The sequence below is a fragment of the Lepisma saccharinum genome, chromosome 16 (genome assembly GCF_977018435.1).
Source record: "Lepisma saccharinum chromosome 16, izLepSacc3.1, whole genome shotgun sequence".
NCBI lineage: Eukaryota > Metazoa > Arthropoda > Insecta > Zygentoma > Lepismatidae > Lepisma > Lepisma saccharinum.
Genome location: NC_139244.1, coordinates 14,921,875 through 14,942,207, shown reverse-complemented (window position 1 = coordinate 14,942,207; position 20,333 = coordinate 14,921,875). Strand labels below are relative to the sequence as shown.

The 20,333-nt window shown below is 36.9% G+C and overlaps 1 protein-coding gene across 1 annotated transcript in view; it reads left to right on the top strand.

Annotated features, from left to right (window-relative positions):
* Positions 1–1,575: 1,575 nt before the first annotated feature.
* Positions 1,576–20,333, top strand: part of LOC145999935 (adipocyte plasma membrane-associated protein Hemomucin-like) — a 28,245-nt gene continuing 9,487 nt past the window's right edge. Inside the window, exons 1-5 of the mRNA XM_083137220.1 lie at positions 1,576–1,688; positions 4,263–4,369; positions 6,027–6,232; positions 9,759–9,875; positions 18,880–19,054. Coding sequence (XP_082993346.1) covers positions 4,272–4,369; positions 6,027–6,232; positions 9,759–9,875; positions 18,880–19,054 — 596 coding nt within the window. The 5' untranslated portion in view covers positions 1,576–1,688; positions 4,263–4,271. The remainder of the gene's footprint in view (positions 1,689–4,262; positions 4,370–6,026; positions 6,233–9,758; positions 9,876–18,879; positions 19,055–20,333) is intronic.

The following is a 20,333-nucleotide window of genomic DNA, read 5'->3' as shown; positions in this document are numbered from 1 at the left end:
ATTGAAAATGGGGAGAGCTTGAGCAGGGTGAGCCCCCCCCCTGCCTACGCCACTGGTGATGCTTGCATGGTTTAACATGGTGTCAATGAGACTAACTTACTCTCTAGCCTTCTTAAACCCGAAGGTTTATGGCTGCAGCAGCACAAGCCTTCCATATGTCCCTATCCTGGGCAAGATCAATCCAATCTTTCCATCCTTATTTCCTTTAGGTCCATCTCAATATGACAATAAGACAGCTGGGGTATCCCAAAATTCGAGCACTGGTGCTGATCACATCACCTCCACAATGACCGAGATCGTGAACACGGCGTGCCCAAGAAAGGGGTTGGCCTAGTATTTCTAGGAAAAGAACGTCAAAAGCAGGAAATATGGCAAAATAAGGCAAATTAGTAAAAAAATGTTTACTTAACGCCCCCTTCAAACATGCTTCTTCCGTACTGCACAAAAACTATTTTCCCTTGTTCTGTTTTCCAGTGTGCACGTACTTTTATTCGAGGTTCTTCGTGACGTCCATGGTTTCTTGATGTCCTTGGATTTTATTCATTATGTGGTTATTAGTTTTCCACGTGTATCTGTTATATCACAAAAGTGACAATAATACATTTTGTTAATGGATCCCTTTTGACTTTTTATAAACATTTGATGGGCAGGCTCGAACAACAAGTCAGTGGTAATTTATTATATTCCTAAGAAAAAGTTACATATTAGTGAATACTTATGCTTCTATAAGCACCACTTTTACTACGTGGTCTCTATACGGAGGAAAAAAATTAAAGAGTTGACTCGGGAAATGGCAGATGACCGTTTTAAAAACTATTAAAGACTATCACATAGTTAACAGTAATTAACTGCAAATGCAATTTATAATCTTAATCTATCTTTACGCAAGATAAAATGTTCAAATTTAAATTTGATTTTTCTCTTATATTTCGTGCCGACCTCCCCGAGTAGCGGTGTGTGTGTAAGATGGTTTATTTTACTTCGCTTTTCTCTTTTCTGTCACTTTTGGTTAATCGCGAAGATGAGGATGGGTGATTGATAAAATTGATGACGGACACATCACAAACTCCACCACAGGTCGGCACATGTTTTACAAGCTGCTAGGATCGTAGTGCTGATTGTGTCATGACGTAATGACACTAAACAAAGCACGTGTAAAGTCTATTTTTCTATTTACCTTGAGAATTCATACATGGGTATATTCTAAGATTAGTCTTGCAATTAATTATTTTATGTAATCTTAAGTGATTAGGTTTAATAATAACCTCTTTAATGACACAAATGGTTATTAGTTACTTCCCCTTGGAACTGGCAAAAAAACAAGAAAATCTTTACTTTAGGAACTCTTAATGATACAAGAAATAAAGACTTTCATTACATGCACAAATGATAGGGATACGTGTGCATTTTTTGTTTACTAGGAACGTTGGAAGAAGGAGAAAAACATAGTTCCCTCCTCTTTTCTTTTGTTTAAAGGCTCATGCATGGACGTTGATCTTGGGGTCATTTAACAACCTTCAACACGAGGGAGGGTACGTACCTTCACGGAGGTTGACAAATAATCGTCGTGTCACGCAGATGCTGCCTTAAATGATATCCTCTGTAGCTTGTAGATCCATTCTAACTGATACTCAAGTGCTAGGCGGGCGTGTTCAACTATCACTACTCAGGATTAGGCAGTAAAATAGGTACGTAGGCTCTGTATAACTCTCAAATAACAAAAGCATAAAACAAGAGGGGAATATGAATTAGCTATTTCACTTTTCTTTGTCAGTTGAACTTTTATCGATTTGTACTAACATTTGAATTCGTCACAATCTAACTAACTAACTAACTCTCTAGCCTTCTTAAACCCGAAGGTTCATGGCTGCAGCAACACAGGCCTTCCATCTGTCTTGAGCAAGATCTATATACTCTTTTCCATCCCTACCGATTTCCTTTAGGTCCATCTCAACGTTGTCCCTCAATCTTCGTCTTGGCCTTCCTACAGGTCTCTTACCATCAGGTCTCCCAACAAGAATCCTGTGAACTCCTCTTTCCTCTCCCATTCGTGCCACATGGCCTGCCCACCTAAGTCTTCTTGATTTAATTATTCTAATAATATCTGGACATGAATGCAAATTATGTAGTTCTAAATTATGTAACCTTCTCCTAATGAAATTATAGGTGATTATCAATGTGGATTTAAATGTAGCTAACAGATCAACTACAGATCAAAATTTTCACATCAGACAGACACTTGAAAAAAAGTGGGAATATAATCAAAATGTCCATCAGCTATTCATTGATTTCAAAAAAGCATATGATTCGGTCAAAAGAGATAAATTATATAATATATTAGTCGAGTTTTGAATACCTAAGAAGTTTGTTAGTATGATAAAAATATGCACCAGTGAAACAGAAAGTAAAATTCGTGTGGGTATTAATGTGTGTGACAAATTTACAATTCATGATGGGTTAAAACAAGGAGATGCATTATCTCCATTGCTCTTTAATTTTGCCTTAGAATATGCTGTTAGGAAGATAAAAGAAAGTAACGAAGGACTAAAATTAAATGGTGTGACTCAGTTGTTAGCATATGCAGATGATGTAGACTTATTAGGAGATGATATAAATACAATTAAGAATAATGCTAAAATATTTTTCAAAACTGCTAAAGAGATAGGTTTGGAAGTAAACAAAGATAAAACCAAATATATTCTTACAGGCCGAAACCAAGTGTTAGGTAATAATCAAAATCTAATTATTGATAACAACTCATTTGAACCAGTTTCCAAATTCAAATACTTAGGAGTAATATTAACAAGTGAAAACTATATTAAAGAGGAAATAAAAAGTAGACTTAATTCAGGAAATGCATGTTACTTGTCTCTTCATAAACTTTTGTTTTTGTCTTCTCGTTTAATATCTAAGAAACTAATAGTTAAAATATACAAAACAGTAATTTTGCCTGTAGTATTATATGGTTGTGAAACGTGGTTCCTTACATTGAAAGAGGAACATAAATTGAGAGTATTTGAAAAGAAGCTCCTTAGGAAAATATTTGAACCTAAAAGGGATGAGGAGACTCACCTGCAAACAGTGCAAACCAGCTGGTCGAGAACACGTTGGCGCTATATTCACTCATGTATTTATGCACTGATGTACTGTTGCTCCCAACAATTTAAAGGCGATGTCACCTGTGAACTATATGCAGCGAAAACGCACTCAATTACTTCGCAGTTACAGAAAATCTTTCGTTATTATTTATTCTCTCAGGCAAGCAAATGTGAACTTGTCTTCTTGATATTATGGTTGGCTTTAACCATTGGCGACATTGGACATTGGGTTTCATGTAATGTCAGGATGCGTATAGCCACCATGCTTGCGGCCAACTTTATTTGTTGTTTTCACAAACTGCACGTTTGTTTTAAATCACGAATGACTGTGTTACTACTTCCTCCCGCTTGGATTCCGTATGATGGCTGTTCGAAGCCACAATTCAACAGTTTGTGACGTAGTTGAAACACACCTATGCTATTAATAAATAATACATACTAATCAGTGGCGTATACTGAGACCAAGATCGGGGCTATCTCAATATGTCACGTGGTCATGGGCTATGAATACATAGAAATAAGTTTACCAATTCCTAAGAAATCAGGTTGCTAACTCATAAGAAATCAGGTTGCCAACTCATAGAAAATCAGGTTACCAACTCATAGGAAATCAGGCTACCAACTCATAGGAAATCAAGCTACCAACTCATAGGAAATCAGGTAGCCAACTCATAAGAAATCAGGTTGCCAACTCATAAGAAATCAGGTTGCCAGCTCATAGGAAATCAGGCTACCAACTCACAAGAAATCAGATTGCCAACTCCAGAATCACCATCATCATTTCACTTATATGAATAATATTATTTACAATTTCTGATCAAGTTTCTTCCTGTATTTTATTCTCTAGACTTCAGGCTTCGCAGATAGCCTAACTAGACTAGAATATACGCTCCTGATACTAATACAGATATACCCAATACCAGTTCAGAAGTGATGTATTGAGAGTTGAAAGTGTGAATTAAGAGGCCATAAAGCTGGTGCAGAGGTTGTTAACTGCTTCGTTGGTGTTTTGTTTCAAACCTCTCATTCCGTAAAACAAAGTGAATGGACAAGACGACGAAACAATTCGCCTGCTAAAATGCATGCCGATTACAGATTATGAGCACTTTCGCTGCTTATTTGAAGTGGCCAAACGAAATAACTTTTTGTCACTTTCCTTTTCAGGCACAATCAATGGGCAGCTTCAAGAGATCACTCATGCAGAGTCTTATATTATTTATGACTTGTTTACATGGATTGCAAGCTCGTCGCATTTTGCCTGAAGCGTTTGAGTAAGTAAAGAACAAGTACCTTTAATCTTATATAATTCCTTTTACTTCCTCATCTATATTTCTCTCCTTTCACCTTTCGTCACCTGTTTCTCCTTTTTGCATTCTCTCCCTCTCTTGTTCCTCTTTAATTTCCTTCTATCCCCCCTCTTCCCCACCTCTTCTCTCTCATTTTCCCTTTGTGTCTCAATTCTCTTTGTTTCTCTCTGCTCTCCTTTTCTCATTCCTTTTCTCTTTCTCTCTCTTCTTTTCTCCTTCTTTCTCTCTCCCTTTCTCTCGAGAGAAAGATTTTCGACTCCATTGAAAATCAATGGGATTTTTACAGGCCTGGAGTGTCTGCGACTGTACAGTGGAATCCATGAGTATTACCGTGCAAATTGTCTATCTCCATGTTCGTCCACTTTATTTCACCCAATTAATAATTACAAGAAAACTCAAAACAAGCTGTTGACAACTTCTGCACCAGCATACATAAAAATCCATCGCTTAAAAACACATAGGATGTAAGAGCAGAATCAGTGAAAATAGTCATGGACAATTTGCCGAGCAATACTAGTGAATCCCACTGTACTAGTAGTTTATATTAAGTATGTAATACAAATTATATACATTGCCTGTTCTGTTGTGCTACTAACTTTACCTTCATGTTCTAATTGTTTGTTTGTATTTGAATATTTGTCGCCTTTCTACTTAGTCTTTGAAAGCATCGCTCAACTTGGGTCAGGATATATTCTAATAAATCAATGTACACGTTCATGTGCACTAATTATATTAACAATTACAATATCATTTTGTACATTTACTATATCAATGGAAGGGTTTAGAGTAGAGGTGTGCGGGATCTCGAAAAGTCGGGACCTGGTTCGGGGAAAAAAAAAATTCCCGTCCCGATCCCAACTTCGGGAAATGACTTCCCGACTTTTCGGGATCCTGAGCAGTCCAAAAATACCGAATGGTAATTTTAAAAAGTTATTAATTCTGGACGCTTTCTGCATTGTAAGTGCGTGGAACTTATCGTAAATTGTTAGTTTTTATTCCAGAAATGCAAAAACAATCACGTAAGGTGAAAATGACGTGTAGAATTCGAGATTTCAAGAGCTTCGGGAAATTTCGAACATTTCCCGTCCCGAAAATTTACCGACTTTGTCGGGAAATTGCGATTTTTTTCCGTCCGAATGTCGGGATTAAAAAAATTTTCCGTCCCGACCCAAAAAATTCTGTCCCGCACACCCCTAGTGGAGAGCAAAGGAAGAGGCCTTTAAAGTCTGATATGTTACATTTATTGGACCTTTGTCGCTATTGCGCTAAAGGTTTGTATAATTGGAAAGGCCTATATCTAGAAGCCTTTCTAAAAAAAAGTAGTTGTTTGGTTAAGTATATTATACTGTAATTATTGAAATATCAGAAAGAACATATGAACGGAATATTAACGTTGATTTGAAAGCGGCAGTGTTCTATCTGGTTAGAACCAAATTTTGTAGATGGCACTATGTATCAATATTGGTTGTATGTAGACGTCAGACAATGGCAGAGATGAAACAATTGCAACCTAAATAGACCACAGCCAAAATATCTCAATTTGTTTACAATTTGAATATAGAACATTTACTTTACATTCTCAATAGACGATATGTGTAAAGAACTTCCGACTTTTATACAGGGCGAAATCTCCTCAAAGTATGGAAGGACCACTGAGGAAAAACTACAATTTATGCATGGCGGATAGACTGTTTGAAGGACTCCTTTTGGGCCCCGTATCCCTGGCTGTGAAAGATGGCGCTATGTATACTGGACTTCAAGGTGGTCACATAGTCAAGATTGAAGGCAATAAAATAACTCCTGTGGCTAAAACTGGCAAGGAATGCGGTAATGTCGAGTTTTATTAATTACGAGTAATTGTCATCTTCTTTCAGTTCTATCTACTCTTGCTTGCCTTCTATTACAAAATTTGGAAAATATGTTACCTACTCAACATTAAATATACATATTTTATTTCAAATATTAATCCTTTATCCGACCATAATAATAGTTAAATTTCCTTGTTTATTTGTAGCAAAATTGTACACCTTTTCCACGTTTTTTGGATACCTGTTTGAAATTAGTAAGTTTTAATTATACACTATAAACATTTTCTCTCTTTTAATATTTATTGCACTTTAGCAGAATATGCTTAATATGCTCTTGTTGACCGTACTTGCATTTAGCTGAATTGACTATTTGAATTTTACGCAAATGTGTTGTTATTTAAACATGTACATCAATCTTGATTTGTTTATGTATAAAAGTTTATGTTTCATTTAACTATTACAAGGAGGCAGACCAGGCCCGTAGCTAGAGGGGGGCAGGGGGGGCAACTGCCCCCCCTGAGAGCCTGCTTTGCCCCCCTGTGAAAAATTATGGAACACATTCCTACCTGGAATTCTCACTAATCTTTACAATTAGGCTATATCATGTGTTACTCTAGCATCATAACAAAGACACTTATTGATTTTATTATTTATTAGGGTGTATGGGATTCCGTATAATGTCGTATCAGGATTGGGGGGGGGGATTCATGGGCGTCCGGAAGGGGGGCAAGGGGGCCGTGCCCCCCCTGGAAATGAAAATCAATCAAAAATTATGTATTTCACACATTGTTTCATTTTAGCCACAATAATATGTGTTAATTATTGGATGAACACCATAAATTCAAATTTAAGCAATTTTATTTTTAGGGAACAACACTATTTTTGGGGAAAATGTGCCTTGTTTGCCCCTCTGGAAAAAAAAATACCTTCCTTGCCCCTCCCTGGAAAAAAATCCTGCAGACGTCCATGTGGGGATTCCCTTCCAGATTAAGACTTCGGGAAATGATTTCGCAATTTTCAGCATCTAGAACAGTTGTGACATTTTGAGTAGTCTTGTATTAAAGGTGCCTAATGTGTTTGGATATTTTTCTTGGATGTGTTACTTGGAACTGCTTACATTTTTATTTCCCAAGTCTACCTTTTGGTAATAGTGATTCATGTGGTAGAGAGAGGGAATAGATATTTGATTTTTGGAACTTAGCGTTGCTTTTTTGCCACTTCTAGCTAATCGCAATAATGAGTGATGACGTGAAATTGATGAAGAGACACTCATAAACAGTGCTGCAACCACATGGGGGAAGGGAGCATTGTCCTCCACCTCCGACCTTGGCGGAAGTTGATTCTAGGGAAAGCAAACATTGAAGTAAAAGAACAAGACTAGGAGAATCTAAGAATAGCAGGTCGATTAGATACTCATGATGGAATTAGTTTTCACGTGTTCCTTGCATTTTTCTTCCAGACGGCCAAGGGCACTTGCAAGGGGCACAGAGGGGCAATTGCCCCTCTCCTCGATTACAAATTTTATACAAGAAAAAGTACATTTCGTAAAATTTTCTTGCTCGCTCCGCTCGCAATATCTGCTTTCTTATAGTCCAATTTCAGAGCCATAGCTATGGGGCTGCGGGTGTTGGCCATGGGAGCCAAAGGATCTATGAAAGCAAATTTTAAAGAGAATGCCATGGCGCCCCGTGAAATTATTTACGCCCTGTTAAAACAATTTCTTTCTATGAAACTTAATATGAAATATTAATGATGACAGTGTAATCCAAAAAGTCATTGATAAATCAAGGGATTCCTATTTGTTTGTCAGGTGTCAAACACATGTATTTCACCTATAATTCACACAATATTTTGCAAAATGGTTAACATAATCAGTAGGCAAACATTGTAATGATTCAAGAGTCTCCCCTTTGAAGGAAATAAGAGTCCGTGGTGTAGTAAGGGTCACATGTTTTAATGTTCTAGCAAGTACAAAAAATGTATTACAAATTTTTACACAATTCATCAAAGTGTAGATAATATGTAACCATTATTATTTAAGTAATTTGATTTTTCGTTAGATTCCTTTTTGCGTAAAAATCTTGTATACTGGAAACTAAGAGGGAACCATTATGAAGTATGATTTATAAAGGATTCCCTTAATCAGTTCTGCAGAAAGGTCCAAAGCTGTTGGCACATATTAATCGTCTATTAACATTAATGACCTGTAAATATCAAGTAGATACAGTCCCTATTAGCCTATATATGTTAAACTTTATATTCTTTGGCAATCTGGAAAGGTAATTATCGAACTATTGCTATTTGATGTTGCTCAAAGTTTCTTTTGTTCGTTGGAGTTTCAAGATATCATCTCTTTTGGGGGAGGGGGAAAGTTCCTGTGTACCCTGCTATATCTGCCAATGCGACACGGTATATTAAAAATTTGCCCCCTCTAGGATTGACTTCGCCCCCCACCCCCCTACAAACAATTCCTAGCTACCGGCCTGAGGCAGACTTTTAATTTTCCCAACTGTTTATCATCCCTGTTGGGAGATGAGACGACAGTGTTTTAACAATGTTTTTATCCTTTTGAAAAGAACTGGCCTCTTTCACTGTCTGGGGAAGTTTTTAGTGTATTCTGTATTCTTACCTTTTTAATGTATTGTGTTTATCCTGTTCTCTTTACCACCTTGTACTTTTAACTTTTCCCAAGGGGGATTTTTACACCCTTTTTTTATATTGTAATTCTTAGGTAAACATTTTAGATAAGGGGTTATTTTCCAGTTTACATTGAAGGGTGCAAAATGGCCATATGTGCCCAATCACCCAACAATTTTATTTCATTAATTTATTCATAATAGTTGTTTATAATTATACCAGGTGGTTATAATTAAAGTGACGGTGTTCAGAGTGGTACAGCACGGGCTGTAATGAGAGTAGCAGTCTGAAACTTCGTAGATATGCTAATGAAGCAATGCGCTCGCGAATTATGAAAAAAAAAAAAAAATAGTTCCAATTCTCGCCACCAGGGTAAAAAATGGCGCTGTAAGCAGTCAAAACGTGGAATTTTCCGTAACTCTGACGTCAAAGTCGGTGACATTGCCTAACCATTGTGTGAGCTCCCTGGTTGTTGTTGGTGACGCTTGTTGATTTTTAATTTAGTAATGTTCATGTAATTCTAATAGTGAAATTGTAGCGATATTTTATTACAAAGAGCATTGTTTTCTGCGATTTATAGCGTTTTTCCTGTAACTATACCAAGTTGTGACTGCTTACAGCGCCATTTGTTACCCTGGTGGCGAGAATTGGAACTTTTTTTGTTGCATAATTCGCGAGCGCATTGCTTCAATAGCATATCTACGAAGTTTCAGACTGCTACTCTCATTACAGCCCGTGCTGTACCACTCTGAACACCGTCACTTTAATTATAACCACCTGGTGCAAAGAATAATAGATGTATGAAATATATTTAAATTCTGAAATATGCACGTGTTCAATTTTATGAAGATATAGATGCTGAATAAGATATTTAATATTTATTTCTTATTGTTATTTTGTGTTTTCAGAAGGCCCATGGGAAGAAGAAAGGTGTGGAAGGCCTATTGGGATATGCTTCGATAAAGAAGGGAATTTGATAGTTGCTGATGCTTATTATGGATTATATAAGTTTGATCCAAACACGGGTAAGTATTTGTGATCTAATGGGAATTATGATAGGCGGCACAGGTGGCGTTGGCAGCGAATTTCATTCGTAAACATGAATCTCATAGGTTGAATTATCTTAATCGCTTCCCATGTTTGTGTATTATTTTTTTATTATGTATGTATTATTTTTTATTTACAGTATTATCTTTAATTACTATTATTCTACATGTAGATACTGACAAGGGTTAGGTGGTGGAGCAGCTAGCGGCTGAATTGATCAAGGGTTGGAGGGACATTCACAATTAACATCCATGCTCAGACCGGGATTTGAATCTGGGAAGTTCGGTGGCGAGTCCGAAAGGTGGGCATACATTTAAAATTAATATAATACTGACTTTTACCTGCACAACAAGCAATGGAAGCTCGTAGGGGGTGTGAAGGTAATCGTGGTCATTGTGGAGGTAATGTGATCAGCATCACGCTCCGGCGGCCATTATTATTATTTATTATTTGAAGTAGGGTTACACTTAAGCTTACAGTATTTTTAAACGGATTATCTTACTATAGAAACAGATTTTTGCCCTACATGGATTAATTTGTTAAGCTATACAATTCTGCTAAATGTTTATAGATGTATAAAATATGGAAAAATATAAGTGTGCCTATATAAGTGAAACATACAAGGAATAACAACACACAAGAAATAGAAATTTAGTAAGTATATGTGAAGGAGGCAATGAGGTAAATGAGGCACGGTGTGAGTATCCATCCAAATTTGTTGTTTAAATTTGGCCAAATTTCTCTCCATTCACCAGGCTACAGGCAGTTGGTTCCACGCCTTACTTGCCAGCGATGATATGGATTTTGATCCGTATCTTGCCTTGTTACATTTTGGTACTCGGATACTATTGGTGTTATTAGATCGCAGATTGGGATAATGCATGTTACTACATATAATTACCTTGCCGCTTAGTAAGTGGTTGTGTGTGTGAATTAGGGATGGCCAGATCCGGATCCTAAAATTTTTCGAATCCGGATCCGCGGATCCGGAATTTTCATATCCGGATCCGGATCCAGAACTGTCGGATCCGGATCCCGTACTTTTGGATCCGGATCCGGATCCGTTTTGCCATCCCACATGCGCTGCTTTGGAAAATAAGAATGTGCTTATAACATATTGTTACCTGCTAATATATATATATATATATATATATATATATATATATATATATATATAAATATATATAATATACGACTACATACACATATGAATGGCTTATTGCAGAAAGGGACCTGAGTCACATTTTTGAGGTATCGGAGTCACAACTTTTTCATCTCCTCTGTCTCTAGCAGCATACTGCAGGAGGGCGCATTGAGGGTTGCAAAATTAACTATTCATTATGCTAAAAATTTGAGCCAACAACAGCACATTTCTTTCTTACACTCTCAATATTATACGATTTTTCTTGTTTTTCTCAGAATTGTGCAAAAGTGACTCAGGCCCCTTTCTGCAATAAGCCATTCATATATATAATAGTGTGTGTGCGCGCGTGCGCGATTTGTAATTAATTAATACACTTACAAGGGAGGTCTAAGTCTCCCCCTCCGATTTCCATGAAACTTGGCAGGTGTATAGAGGACCCCCCTCAAATGTCAAGATGAGGAGAAATTGAAGTAGGGATCTGACCCCGAAACCACGTAAATATGGCATAGGAAGAAACAGGGAGCATAAGGCCTCTCTATACACGTGTCAAATTTCATGGGAATCGGAGGGGGACACAGGGGTAAGATGATCCCCACGTCAATTTGTCCTCATCTTGACATTTGAGGCGGGGTTAGCCCCTAAAACAGTTTTTTAGCCGAAACAAAAAAACACGTATTTCTTCCTTTGGGTCCCTCTATACACCTGCCACGTTTCATGGAAATCGGAGGGGAACACAGGGGTCAGATCCCCACTTCAATTTGTCCTCATCTTGACATTTGAGAGGAGGTTGCCCCCTAGAACAGATTTTTAGCCGAAAAAAAAAACAAAAAAACACGTATTTCTTCATTTGGGCCCGTTTACACACACACCTGCCAAGTTTCATGGAAATCGGAGGGGGACACATAAGTCAAATGCCCACTTAAATTTGACATTTGAGGGGGGGTTGTCCCCTAAAACAGTTTTTTAGCCGAAACAAAAAAACACACGTTTTCTTCATTTGGGCCCGTTTATACACACACCTGCCAAGTATCATGGAAATCGGAGGGGGACACAGGGGTCAGATCCTCACTTCAATTTGTCCTCATCTTGACATTTGAGGGGGTTTTGCCCCCTAAAACAGTTTTTTAGCTGAAACAAAGAAACACGTATTTCTTCCATTGGGCCCCACTATACACCTGCCAAGTTTTATGGAAATCGGAGGGACACAGGGGTCAGATCCTCACTTCAATTTGTCCTCATCTTGACATTTGAGGGGGTTTTGCCCCCTAAAACAGTTTTTTAGCTGAAACAAGAAAAACACGTATTTCTTCCATTGGGCTCCACTATACACCTGCCAAGTTTCATGAAAATCGGAGGGACACAGGGGTCAGATCCTCATTTCAATTTGTCCTCATCTTGACATTTGAGGGGTTTTTGCCCCCTAAAACAGTTTTTTAGCTGAAACAAAAAAACACGTAATTCTTCTTTTGGGCCCCACTATACTGCCAAGTTTCATGGAAATCTGAGGGGGACACTTAGATAACCTCCCTTGTTAGTCTTACACTTTGTAATTATATAACACTGCATATATTATAATGTTTTATTTTAATTTGTAAAACTGTAACTGTAGAACAATTGTATAATTTTTGTATAACATTTCTATCTTGTTATATGTGTCAAAGGTTTCATCCTGGAATGGAATGTCTCACATTTATGTGTGTTTTCATTTCCAATACATTCGAATTCGAATGCATTCGAATACATATTCGTTTCAATGCCATTTACAAAATCACCTCTGACATTTTATGTTAAACAAGTAAGATTATTTTTGTGCACGAGTGTGTTAGCCGATGCGTAGCAAAGTATGTTAGGAACAACACTTGAAAAAAATTCTTGTAGGACTAATGAAAAATTTATTTGTAATCGAAGATCATAATACCTTTTAAGATGTGGTAATATTATAATGGGATTGAGATACGAAACTCTCGGATCCGGATCCGAATTATCGGATCCGGATCCAGATCCGAAACTTTGAGACCCGGATCCGGATCCGGAATTTTCGGATCCGGATCCAGATCCGTAACTTTTGGATCCGGATTTTTAGGATCCGGATCCGTTTGGCCATCCCTAGTGTGAATTGCCTGATGAATTTTGAGTAGGAACGCATATTTTCGTCTGGATTCAAACGTGGGTAGTTGCAGTTCTTCTCTGCTCGATCGTGAAGTCGTGTGTGGTGTATTTCGTATAGTACGAATTGCCCAATTTTGCATTTTCTCTAATTTGTTAGTGTTATTTATGTTAATCCCATAGAGTACAGAGGAACAATATTCAAGTAACGGCCTAATAAATGCCTTGTAGAACGCTAATTTGAGAGCAAGGTGAACATATTTGCAGACATATTGAAACTGTTTGATTCTAGGTGCACACATAATCTTCACATGTTGTGAAAAGGATAAATTCTTATCTAGGTACACACCAAGATATTTTAGACTCTCACTTGGTTTTATACTCGAATTACCTATTATAATATTGTCAACTTGCGTGATGTTAACCCTACCCCTCAGAGTTGCCTCTTTCACACCAGAAGTCACCTGCTCCGGGAATTGAACCCGAGTGTCCCTCTTGGTACTTACACGCCCTACCATGGCGACACAATACTATTCGCGATTTAAATGACCACCTGAGCGCTAGTGTCGCTTCCAATATGGCCGCTCTATGTAGGATAAATCTTTGTTTACATTCAGTAGTAGTACGTAATAGCAGCGTGTTGGCATTGCTGGTATGGAAGAAACGTTTAAATTACGCGTTATATTTAAATATTGCGAATGCGATGTAAATTCCAGGGACTATAACGAAGGTCAGTGGCGTACACAAGGGGGGGTTACGGGATTTAACCCCCTCCTTGAGCTTGTGAAATATTATGAAAAATGCTGTGAAAAGCACTGCATTCCAAACACCCGCGTCTTTCAGAGTGAATGCCTTGAAAATAAAATATAAGAGTAACCATGATTTAAAAGAGAAAAAAAGTTGTTTTGTATCTTAGTTGCAACGTTGTTCAATACACTGGCGTACGCAGGATTTTTTTTCGGGAAGGTCTGGAATAGTAAATGTGGATAGTACATGACTTTGTTTTGGAGGGTAGGATGCATAATAAAATATTTCGTATTTTTGGAGCTTTTCAGTCTATTAAAATTGTATTCAAAGACAACAATGGTAATCGGGACTCACTTTAAAAGAGGTTTCGCATTTACACATTTTGATTTTTTAAAGTTCTTAACGGATTTTTATTTAAAAATTCTGATTTTCTCAAAATTTCGGTAGGGGCTATAACCCCATCAGCCACTCCTCTACGTACGCCAGTGTTCAGTGAACATGTATTCTCTTGCGTGAACAATGAGAATTAAATAAATAAAGTTCTTGGTTCGTTGTAAGAGGCTAATGTATGGACAAAGGCTAGGCGGACAAGAATACAGTCACCAGTCCACCTTCCCATTGTATTGTTTACCGCAGCACGTTTGAATGTCTACCTTTAAAATGTCTCACCTTGTTGACTAGACAATTATTCAAACGACAATTAGCTTAACTATTGCAAAATGTTTTGTTGGTAAAAACAGCGAGACAATCCAGATGTGAATTATCGGGGAAAGAAGCCTGAAAAATTCCAACCAATTCCGGGAATCGAACCCGGATCTCCCGCGTGGTTGTCAGACGCTCTACCGACCAGACCACCGCAGCTCCTTGGATGAGTTCCATACTTTGATTATTTTAATTTATTTTAATATATTTTCTTGTTTTTATGGATTTTCTTCACACTTAAAATATGTCACCTTGTTGACCAGACAATTATTTCGGAACAAAGAAACATAAAAATGCTCCCAGAATTTGATAAAAATCGAATGACTAGAAAGTAATTTCATTCTATTGCTTTCATAAATACTATATAATCTCTACTACTTAATAGTCGTAGTGGTATTAGTAGTAGCCTATTATTAGCCGTAATTCAGCTAATTAATAAAATTAATTATAAGTATTATGCATTAATTATGAGTATTATTATTTAATTAAAGTATAATAAAACAATGGTAGTGTGAATTTGGAGAAAGTTTTAGAACTTAACCCCCCTTGATAAAATCCTGCGTACGCTACTGATGAAGGTGAAGCTGTGCTGAGAACGAAGCATTTAATTATGATAGGCAAAAATAACACGGAAAACGCAGACGAAACTAATGTATACGCACTGGTTCTTCAAAGCAGCGCTGTTTCATCTGCACCTCGGTTGTAACTGGGGCTCTCAGAAATTACTTGAAAATAAAGCAATTCACCTGTATTGCAAAGCTCGAGCAGGAGAAAAATGTAAACATGCCGTTGCAGTTCTTTCCCCCAAAGAGGCAGGCTGGTTTAATAACAACACAGGATGATAATAATAATAACAATAATTTCATTGAAGCTATCTTCAGTCTTCACTGAAAATTGACTTACTGAATGAAACAGCAACATTAGCATGACAATTTCCTTTTTCTGACTTACCATTATGATTACAGACATAAATTAACTCTCAAACTATTTTCATCTTCGCACTTAATCGACTTGCACCTGTTCCACATTACATACATACTACATTGTTTTCGAAGAAAAAATGTTATATTCATAAAGAACAATTTAAAACTTACTTTCATGGTAATAAAATCATCTTTCGGAAAATAAAGTGAACAGACTCGTGCGTTCTTCGTAATTTCCTTGCCGCATTTCAGTTATGCCAATCTTGTCAATCAGTTCTGTTTTCCCTGATTTATTTAAACATTTCATTTTGTTGATTCCACTAGGTGGAAATACATGTAAGCTTTTCACTTGTCCTGACCCACAAAACAATTTAGAGCAAAAAAAACCTGAACAGTAGACGCAGTAGCGTACGCAGGATTTTATCAGGGGGGTTATTTCTAAAACTTTCTCCAAATTCACATTTACATTGTTTTATTATACTTTAATTAAATAATAATAATAATAATAATCACAATTAATTAATAATACTTATAATTAATTAATTAGCTGAATTACTACTAATAATACTACTAATACCACTACTACTATTAAGTACTACAGATCTACATAAATATAGTATTTACGAAAGCAATAGAACAATATCACTTTCTAGTCATTCGATTCTTATCAAATTCTGGAGCATTTTTTGTTTCTTTGTTACGAAATAATTGTCTGGTCAACGAGGTGAGACATTTTAAGTGTGAAGAAAAACCATAAAAACAAGAAAATATATTAAAATAAATTAAAATAATCAAGGTATGGAACTCATCCAAGGAGCTGCGTTGGTCTGGTCGGTAGAGCGTCTGACAACCACGTGGGAGATCCGGGTTCGATTTCCGGAATTGGTTGGAATTTTTCCGGCTTCTTCCCCGCATAAATGTCCCCGATAATTCACATCTGGATTATCTCTCTGTTCTTGCCAACAAAACATTTTACAATTGTTAAGCTTATTTTCGTTTGAATAATTGTCTAGTCAACAAGGTGAGACATTTTAAAGAGAGACATTCAAACGTGCTGAGGTAAACAATGGGAAGGCGGACAGGTGACTGTTCTTGTCCGCCTAGCCTTTGTCTATACATTAACCTCTTACAATGAACCAAGAACTTTCTTTAGTTAATTCTCATTGTTCACACAAAAAAAATTATATGTTCATTGAACACTGGCGTACGTGGAGGGGTAGCTGATGGGGTTACAGCCCCTACCGAAATTTGGAGAAAATCAGAATTTTCAAATAAAAATCCGTTAAGTACTTTAAAAAATCAAAATATGTAAATGAGAAACCTCTTTTAAAGTGAGTCCCGTTTAACATTTTTGTCTTTGAATACAATTTTAATAGACTGAAAAGCTCCAAAAATACGAAATATTTTATTATGCATCCTGCCCTCCAAAACGAAGGCATGTGCTAACCACATTTACTATTCCAGCCCATCCCGAAAAATAATCCTGCGTACGCCAGGGTATTGAATATTGTTGCAATTGAGATACAAAACAAGTTTTCTCTCTTTTAAATCATAGTTGCCCTCATATTTTATTTTCATGAATACTTGTTAATTTTCAAGGCTTTCTCTCTGAGAGACGCATGTGTTTGGAATGCTGTGCTTTTCTCCGTGCTGCATGGAAATAATAATTCAAATTATTATTATTTTTATTATTATTATTAGTAGTAGTAGTAATAGTATTGTCCCAGATCTTTGACTGTGGTACATTGGCCATTTAATTTTTTTCCCAGATCATTTTTCATAACATTTCACAAGCTCAAAGGGGGGGTTTAAACCCCGTAACCCCCTCCCTGCGTACGCCACTGATTAGACGTTACTTTCTCGCATGTTCCTCATACTTTGATTGAACGGCTTCAACACAGCGAAGCGCAGCGAAGTGTCCTACTTGGAGTGGTTCCTGAAAATCTCACCAGATGGCATATCGGATAATTTTAATCGCGATTGATTGATTGATTGATTGATTTGTTGTTTTAAGTCCACTTTATGCACAGTAAGGCTAATCGGGACTGGACCTACAGTTTAAAGTGGGATCCGAACCATTTGTGCCTCCACCGGGTATCGAACCCGGGACCCCTTGATTACAACAACGCTACCACTGCGCCATCGGGGAGGCCAATTTTAATCGCGAATAGTGCAACACTTATATTATGTAGGGTTAAACAGCTCTTCTATATACTTGGAAAATAGGAAACTAAAATTGTAAAATTAGATGTAATCATGTTTCAAGTAAATAATAATAGTAATAGTCAGTGGACGTATCACCTAAATTCATCGTCTGTTGCAATGGATACGACAGCGCTCCTAGCGGCATTGATGTCAATCATCGTTTTCCGGGGCACGTCGCAAAGGAAGTGAAGGTCACATGCTAGCAGAGAGAGGAGGGGAGGATGCAATGGATTTGAGCGCTGATTCGGGGCTAGTTCCGATGCATCGCGTTCGATCTCGCGTGTTGTTCTGTAGTGTTTTGGTGGCTTTCATTCGCTATGTTTGAGTGAGTTTGGCAGGGTTGATGTTCGAACACAAATTGATGAACGACATAGGCTGTCAATTACAAGACACAATGAATTTGTCCGGAAAAATAGGCATATATAATAAATATCGATTGCTTAAAATTCTGTGGTCGACATGAACTTGCTCTACGAGGACATAATGAAAGAGAACAATCTTTAAACAGAAACATCTTCCCAGATTTATTATCCCTTCATAGAAGAGGGAAAACTAAAGAGGGAACTTCGTGTTCTTTATTGTAGTGAAGTGTTGAAAAACATAAACTCTATCAGTAGATTGCATTCATTTTTTATTTAAAATTATTTAGTTAGAGGACACCTTTTCAGAAACAGTAAAAATGACAAACATAGTTTTAATAACTCCAGTGGCAACAGCTGAATCTGAACGATGTTTCAGCACATTGAAGCGTGTTAAAACCTGCTTAATAAATGCAATGGGACAAGACAGACCAAATGCCTTGGCACTTGCTTACAATAGAGATAGAATACATTTCAAACATAGAGTGCTTCAACGAAAAAGTAATAACAAAATTTGCTGAGCAGAAGAACAGGAGTCAACGTTCGTAGAAAGGTATGTTTCACAACAATACCTGTTTCTTTTGTAATTCATGTAATTTGTCATTACATTTTAAATTCTTTCAAAAAAGTAAGTCCAGTTTTGTAGTCTAGAAGAAAAAAATACCTATTTTTTTGTAATTCATGTGAATTGTCATTATATTTTAAATTCTTTAAAAAATAAGCCCCGGCTAAATTTGAGGCCACGAGACGCCACTGGTAATAATAATAATTAGTAGACTTTGGTTGTCCTTTCCAGGCAATGGGACCATATTGGTATCATCTGATGACCGCATTGGAAAAAGGAATATAAAACCTGGTCTTCTGAACGGGGTGACAGTGTCGAGTGATGACTACATCTACTACACCGACTCAACAACTGTTGGTAACTACCGCCACGCTGCACTGGAATTCATTGGGGATGCAAGTGGAAGGTATGCCTCTGCCCGTTAATGACTGTCAAATGTTTAAAAATATTTATACATATAACACCGACTATTTCCACAGCACATCAAGGCAAATAACTTTCCCTTAGTAATATCTTGATCTGAAGCCAGTTTGGATGTCACGAGCCCTTGGAAAGGAAATTATAGCCTGTATGTATGCAACTGCGTCACAGAAAATCATGGTCGTCCGCAGGAAGATCACTAGTCACTTCCTTGAATAAGGAAAATCTTCAGCCTTATTTTTCCCTTTTCTCTTTTGTTTGTGTTCGTTTCTTATATCTTCTATCTAGCTTTGGACCTTCTCTCAGTTTTAATTTATTCGTGATTGCTTCTTTTCTGCTTGATTATTTCTTTTTCTGTCTTCTCTCTCTTCAGATTTTTCTTGTTTTTCTCTCTTTTTCTGAGTGAGTTGTCTGACCCTTCTACAACATTATTTTTCTCTCTGTTACTTCTTCATTTCTCCCTAGTTCTTTATTTGCCTTCTCTTCATTTTACCCTCTGTTCCCTCTCTGTGATCGATTCATTATTTCTTTTTCTTCTCTATTTCTCGCTTTTTCTTTATCTTATTCTCTCCCTCTCTTTGTCGCTCCTCAGTTTCCCTTTCTTTCCATTTCTCGATTCCTTTTTTCTATTTCACTGTTTCTGACTTCTTTATTTCTCTTCCTTATGTCTTCTTAATTTCTCCTGGTTTCCTTATCTCTCGCTCCATTTTTCTTTCTATCTTTCATTCTTCATAATCTCCTTTCCCTTTATCTATTCTTTTCCTCTTTTTCTTCAGTCTCCCTTCTCTTTACATCTTCTTTAGCAATACCGTTAAGACGTTTATTTCTTGTAATGACATGTAAACACATCGATATGTCTTACTTAAGAACGCAACTTTTCGATTTTAATTAATGATTTTAATTAATTACTTTATTTTACTTCGCTTTTCTGCCACTTTTGGCACCTAACGAAACATTTTAATTTTAGAAAATCTTGAGACGCCTGTGCCACAGACATTTTGTTGTCCGTCGGAAATCGACACAATTTTTATTATTTTTATGACGTTATGGACAGACTATACTTATTTATAAGCAATCCCATAACAGAGCAATGCTCCAATTACAATGGGTTATCACAAACCCAATACTCACATTATGCAACAAAAAAAGAGATAAAAAAACACAATACAAAATACAATACAATATACCCACCGACAAACACAATACAATATACCCACCGACAAACACAATACAACTAATACAACAAAAGAAAAATTATAAAACCA